At 41.0% G+C, this 7,459-nt stretch overlaps 1 protein-coding gene across 1 annotated transcript in view; it reads left to right on the forward strand.

The window, feature by feature from the left end:
• Positions 1 to 5,607, forward strand: part of LOC119416867 (histone-lysine N-methyltransferase SUV39H1-like) — a 20,781-nt gene extending 15,174 nt beyond the window's left edge. Inside the window, exon 6 of the mRNA XM_037684057.1 lies at positions 5,267 to 5,607. Within this exon, the coding sequence (XP_037539985.1) occupies positions 5,267 to 5,400 (134 nt within the window). The 3' untranslated portion in view covers positions 5,401 to 5,607. The remainder of the gene's footprint in view (positions 1 to 5,266) is intronic.
• Positions 5,608 to 7,459: the final 1,852 nt, after the last annotated feature.

A 7,459-nucleotide genomic window follows, 5' to 3' on the forward strand; every position in this document is an offset into this window, starting at 1 on the left:
GCCTGCATCACTGATGGTATGGGGTTGCATGAGCGCTTGTGGCATGGGCAGCTTGCATGTCTGGAAAGGCACCATTAATGCAGAGAACTATGTTCAGGTTCTAGAACAACATATGCTCCCATCTAAACGTCATCCCTTTCAGGGAAGACCCTGCATTTTGCAACACGATAATGCCAGACCTCATTCTGCAGCAATCACAACATCATGGCTATGTAGGAGAAGGATCCGGGTACTGAAGTGGCCAGCCTGCAGTCCAGATCTTTCACCTATAGAGAACATTTGGTGCATCATAAAGAGGAAGGTGCGACAAAGAAGGCCCAAGATGATTGAACAGTTAGAGACCTGTATTAGACATGAATGGGAGAGCATTCCTATTTCTAAACCTGAGAAACTGGTCTCCTCTGTCCCCAGACGTCTGTTGAGTGTTGTAAGAAGAAGGGGGGATGTCACACAGTAGTAAAAATGAACTTGTCCCAACTTTTTTGGGATTTGTTGACGCCATGAAATTTGGAAACAACAGATTTTTCCCTTAAAATGATACATTCTCTCAGTTTAAACTTTTGATCTGTGATTTGTGTTCTATTCTGAATAAAATATTAAATATTGTCATCTCCACATCATTGTATTCAGTTTTTATTCACAATTTGTTTAGCGTCCCAACTTTTTTGGAATCAGGTTTGTATACATTTATATATACCATAACATCCATCCATCCATTATCTTTATCCGCTTATTCCATTTTGGGTCATGGGGGTCGCTGGTGCCCATGTCCAGCAATCACTGTGCGAGGGGCGGGGTACGCCCTGGACGGTTCGCAAGTCCATCACAGGGCCACATAGAGACAAACGAGACAAACAACCATTCACTCTCTCACTCACACGTAGGGACAATTTAGAGTTACCAATCAGCCTAACATGCATGTTTTTGGTCTGTGGGAGGAAACCGGAGCACCTGGAGAAAACCCACGCATGCACGGAGAGAACATGCAAACTCCACCCAGAAAGGCCCCTGGACCGGGGTTTGAACCAAGGACCTGCTCGCTGAGAGGCAGCAGCTCTACCAGTTGCGCCACCGTGCTGCCAATATACCATACCACTTTATTTTTAAAGCACTTAAAACAGCTACAGGGCCAACCAAAGTGTTGTACAGACAAAACAACAGGTAACACACAAAGCAAAATACAAAATGAGGTAAATCAGAATATAGACATAAAAACGATGCAGATAATGACGACTAACCAGTGTGGAGCATACAGGATCAAAACACAGATCATCTTGTGTTGAAAGCTATTGAATAGTAGTGAGTTTTTAAACGGGACTTGAAAACCGAGAGGGAGGGGGCCTGTCTGACAAGCAGAGGTAACTCATTCCAGAGCCTTGGTCCTTCTACAGAGAATTCCATCACCTCTGCGCTTAAGACGAGTTCCTGGAACTGTGAGGAGCAACTGGTCCATTGCCCTCAGGGAGCGTGGTGGGACATACGGTTGTAGCAAATCAGAGAGATTGGGGGGCGGGCGCGACACTGTTCAATGATTTGTAGACATACATGATAATTTTGAACTGGATTCGAAAGTGAACCGGTAACCAGTGCAGTGAGGCCAAAACTGTTGTGATGTGCTCTCTTTTGCCTGTACTGGTTAAAAATCGGGCTGCTGCATTCTGGACCAGTTGCAGTCGTGCAATGGAGGTCTGACTGATACCAAACAGGAGCGAATTGCAGTAATCAAGCCTAGATGTAATGAATGCATGTATTATTGTCTCCAGGGTATTTTTGGACCATGTGGGCTTCAGTTTAGACAGCCGCCCCAGTTGGAAGAAGCATGATTTAACGAACATGTTTACATTATTGTTAAGTTTCAGGGAAGGGTCCATTATCACGCCCAGATTAGTGACTCTTTGTTTTTCTGACAGGGTTAGAGCCGAGAGGTCGATGCAGTGGTTTGTGATCGTGTCGTTGGGAGGGAACAACATGACTTCAGACTTCTTTTCATTGAAACTTAAGAAGTTTAAAGCCATCCAGTCCTTGATGTCAGCCAGGCAGTCAAGCAGCAGTTGAATAGAGCATGTACCATTCTGTCTTAGGGGGAAGTAAATTTGACAGTCATTGGCATAGAAGTGGAAGGGCATGTTGTGTTTCCGGTAAATAGCACCAAGCGGCAGCAGGTATAAAGAGAATAGGAGGGGACCCAGGATGAACCCCTGTGGAACCCCCCCATTTAAGCTCTGCCTCTGCGGAACTAAAATCTTTGATGGAGACACAGAAGGATCTGTCAGTGAGGTAAGATCTGAACCAACTGAGGGCTGATCCTGTGACGCCCACCCACTGCTCCAACCTAGCAATGAGGATCTCATGTTCGATGGTGTCAAAGGCGGCTGTGAGGTCCAACAGGACAAGCAGCACAGAATCACCGGTGGTCAAAATGGTCAAAAGGAGCTACAGATTGAGGTGGGATAGATGGGTCATGAGTTGGAGGGGAAATGAGAGCCCTGGTGGTCGCAATTTTTTACAAAAAGAAATGTAAGAAGTTGTCGCACATCTCAGTCGAGGCTTCCAGAGGTGATGGTTCAGTTAGGTGGAGAACAGAGTTTAGGGTGGAGAAGAGGACACGCGGGTTGTGAGAGTTTGAGGTAATTATATCAGAGAAGAATTTTGATTTAGCAGCTTTTACTGTTTTCTGATAACGGCGCCAACTCTCTAAGTATTTGAAAAGAGACCTGCAGCCTGTCTTTCCTCCACTTTCGTTCCGCCCTCCTACATTGCTTCCTAGCGGCCTTGGTGACGTCACTCAGCCAAGGTTCTGCTCTGAGTTTTGATTTTTTGGTTTTAACAGGTGCAACATGATCCAGAGTCTTTAAGCAGACAGAGTTGAACTGGGATGTCTGCTCCTCAGTGGTGGTGAGAAACACTGGGGGCTGAATGATCATTTCAGAGTTATAAACATCTGTGAAACGTGCGGCAGTGAAGTGGTTAATGGTCCGGCTGCGACGTGCAGAAATGCATGACTTAGGAGTTAGATGGGGGAAGGTGATACTGTATATGTTTTATTTATATATATATATATATATATATATATATATATACTGCGAAATAGCGAGGGACTACTGTATGTATGTCATCTGTTTGTAGGCTACACAGTAGTCCCTCGTTTATCACGGGGGATCCGTGCCCTGAAGCCCCGCAATAAGTGAAAAACTGCAAAGTATGGATACAAGTACAAGTAGTAAATAATAGTTTATTTTGAGATATATATGTATGTATGTATGTATGTATGTATATGTGTATGTATGTATGTATGTATATGTGTATGTATGTATGTATATATATGTATGTATGTTTTATGTATGTATTTTATATATATGTATGTTTTATATATATATATTTTTTTTTTTTTTTTTTATATATATATATATATTTTTATATATATATATGTTGCAGTGTAACCCCAACCTGCAGGTATTCAACGTGTTCATGGATAACATAGACGAGAGACTTATTACATTATATATATATATAACATATATGTATATATGTGCGTGTGTGTGTGTTCTAGAATTGCGCTGCTCCAGGTGGCTGCATGTTGGAGCAGCTCTGTTACTTTCATTCTGAGATTTTGCTTTTGGAAACTTTAATTCCTCTTTTTCTGGATGTAAATCACAGTTTTTGGATGATTGTTTCCTCTGGTATCAGATGTTGTGCAGCTGGAAGGATTTTTACTGAAACTTTTTTAGTTTTGGACATTTGTTATGATGTGTAACCATGGCAACAAGGCAGTTTTCTACAACGAACAGCAGCTGATTAACATCTCAAAAGCTCAAATAATATCTCAACTACAGCCTCAAATCTCAAATGAGTTGAAAAGGATGTTCTGTGGATGCATTCTCATCTACCTGCCAGCTGTGCTCGAGTGCCTGACCACTGAGATCCTGGAAATAACAGGAAACACTGCTCATGACAGCAGAAGTACAGGATAGTCCCATGGCGCCTACAGTTGGCTGTCTGCAGCGACGAGGAGCTCGGCAGACTGCTAGGAGGAGTGACCATCGCTCTTGAGAGGAGTTCTGCCCGGCATTCGGACGTTCCTTCAGTCCAGGAGAACCGAGAGGCCAGCCGAGTCTGGGTGGATGGATTGGACGACATCTGCAGCCAATTTCTTAGGATCCACTGTGGGATGGACCTTTACAGGAGATCCTTCCTGTCTACAGCCATCAGTATCTATAACATCTCTTAATGAAATGATAACGAGTTACAACAACAAATAATTTCCATTTGGGATTAATAAAGTATTTTTGAATTGAATTGAATATAAAGGTGTTTTAAACCCCACACTCTTGCAACATTCTAAACAATGTTTCTAAACTCTAAATGCTCTAAAAGAGCACAGAATGTCATGTTTTCAGCTCTGTGTCTCCTTTGCTCTTTGCCATCTGCAAGCGCTCTCAGCCACGCCCACTTCTCTACTCTGCATGGTGAACAGCTGATCATCTGCAGGAGGAAGTTTCTCCTGCAGTGTGGGCTGCGCAGAGGTGCAGCAGGTGCTAAATAATTTAAAATAATTTATTTTAAATAAAAAATTCCATGCAGATCGTGCGGCTCATCCATAAATCAGCTAATTGCGTGTCATGTCCAATCTCATTTTTAAAAACCGCAATAGAGCAAGTCCGCAATAAACGACCCACGAAGTAGCGAGGGACTACTGTAGCTTGTTTCATGATCATGTACAAACACAGGAGAAATATCTGGGCATCAAACTGAAAATTAAGAATAAAGTATTAATGGCAGACAACTAGTTGTGACTGGTGCCATTTTGGTCCTCATTATAGGTGCCAGGGCTCTGGCTGTTAGCAAAATGTAGGTCAGATTGGGAGTGATTACCTCTGAATAATATTTTTATTCAGTAACTCCCGAACATCTATGTCAGTCCTGCATTGTTACTCCTCCATCTCCGTCTTCTACTGCTTCTCTGTAGTCGGGTCACAGAGGCAGCAGGTCCATGAGAGGAACCAAGACCTCCCTCTCCCCAGCGAGTTCCAGGTCTTCCCCGCGGCCTCCTTCACTCCTCCGTCACTCCTTTGTATTTGTAAACTTCTACAGAAATAACCATCTAGCGGTAATGCAAAAGTATTGGGGTTGTAAACTTGTTGTTTTACAAATCTGGATAAAATAGAAAACTGAGTGTGTAAAAACGTGTTTGTAAGAATATTACCTACTTATTAAAGATGAACGTGACATGTTGGTATTTTTTAACCAGCAGTGTGTTTGTTTCCAGTTGATCCAGTGGACACAGAAAGCACCAAAATGGACTCCAGTTTCAGTCTAGCTGAACTTTCTCCGTCTCCTAAAAAGAGGCTTCGAGTGGAGTGTCGGTGCGGATCAGAATCCTGTCGAAAATATCTCTTCTGACCCAAAACAGCTGGAACGTTGATGACATCTGGACATTTGTATAGTTTCATGTTGTTAGTAACTGCTACCCCAATCTTTTACATTTAAACTTTACGTACTTTGCATTTTTTTAATTATCATTATTAGCATTGTTGATGTCACTGAGAAGAATAAATGAATAAATCTGATGCTTTTATGTCAAATTGTGAAAAGTTTACAAAACAATACATTTTTAAACAAAACTGGAGAGTTGAGATGTAATAACATGAACTGTTCAGAAACTTCACACTTCTGGTTCTGCTCAGTCTGATTTGTGTTTTTCTGTCGACCCCTTGTGATTTTGTATTTAAAGTATCCTAAAAATGATAACAACAGTCTCTGTTTAACTCTGCTACAAACTGTCATTCTGAGTTCAGTCAGTTCTCATGTTTGGAATTAAGTTCGTATTCTGTTCAAATTAGGCCGATTGGTCCAGGATCAGATAGGATACTATTGTGACATGTTACAATAGGTCTTTTTACTTTAGTTGAAGTTTTTTTTTGTTTTTCTGTTGTCTGTTTTTTTTTTTTTTTTTCAGCCTGATGTTGACTCTTACTCAAACCAGCACTGATTATGAGCTTTTGTGATGAGGATGAGGAAGAAAGGATAAAACAAAGTGTTTCACAGCTGAAGTAAATCCAGCTCCATGGAAGAACATCTGAGAGGTACAAATGAAAACATGAACCAGACTTGGGGAGGTATGGCTGAGCAGTGGTTAGAGCTGTCGCCTCTCAAGATCTCAGGATAGCCTTCAGGCCAGGGACCATTCTCTGCAGAGTTTACACAGTTTCTGTGCCTGTGTGGGTTTTTCTGGGTAATTTGTTTTTCACTCATAGACCGTGCGTGTTAGATTAACTGGTAACATTGCCCCTTGGTGTGAGTGGATGTTTGTCTCTGTGTCCCTGTGATGGACTTGTGACCTGTCCAGGTGTCCCCCTCCTCTCACAGTGACTGCTGGAGATGGGTACCAGGTCCCCCGTGACTCTGCACACAAAAGCAGGTAAAGAAATGAAATGCATGCATAAATACTCTCACCCAGTGAAGATGTTTCTGGTTAAACACAAAGAACATTTGTTCAAATCTAATCAGAGAATAACCTTTCCTGTAATGGTTGTGAATCTGTACATTGTGTTTAATAGCCAGACATCAGTGTATTTAAAATGCTGATAAAGTTTGAAATAGTTTATTTTTAATGTACCTGTATTTTTTTACATGTGAAAATAAAATGTTTTCTAAATGTTTTTGTGGTTAACTAATGAGAAAACTTGAGGATCCTTATCAAGCAGCTTTAAGAAACAATGATCATCATCAATATACATTTGGAAGACGATATGTGTTCCATTGAGATCCTATTCCCACACTTCTGCAAAGAACCTGCTTCTCCCACATGGACTGCAGGTCCCTCTGCTGGACCCCATTTATTTTGGAGCAGACTTTAACAATGACTGAAGGCTGCACTTACCCTTTACAGACAGATCACCAAACCAAAAAAATAAGGAAAAATGTAAAATACTTTCAATAAATGACTGATAAAAATTACATAAAATTTCCTTATGGATCTTAAAAGAATTTCTAATTAACTTTAATGTATGATGAAGATTCATTATTTACATTTACAAATTGGAATCTATCATATGATTTAAACCAATTTAGAGCCATTCCTTTAATTCCAATTTCATATTCAAGCCTCTGTAGTAAAATATTATGATCAACTGTATCAAATGCTGCACTGGGGTCTAACAGGACCAGTATAGACACAAGTCCATTGTCAGAAGCCATGATAATATCATTAGTAACTTAACACCAGTGCTGTTTCTGTGCTATGATGAGCTCTAAACCCTGACTGAAACTCCTCAGATTATTTCTTTGAACATAATCACTCAACTGAACCTGCAACTATTTTCTTTAGAATTTTGTTAGATGAATGTTAGGTCTTTAATTGACCAGTGTTCCTGAAGCAACATGGGGTTTCTTAAGTAAAGGTTTAATTACAGCAACTTTAAAGTGTTGTGGTACATAACCATTAAGCAGATCCAAAATG

Source organism: Nematolebias whitei, chromosome 11 (genome assembly GCF_014905685.2).
Source record: "Nematolebias whitei isolate Nwh7 chromosome 11, NemWhi1, whole genome shotgun sequence".
Taxonomy (NCBI): domain Eukaryota; kingdom Metazoa; phylum Chordata; class Actinopteri; order Cyprinodontiformes; family Rivulidae; genus Nematolebias; species Nematolebias whitei.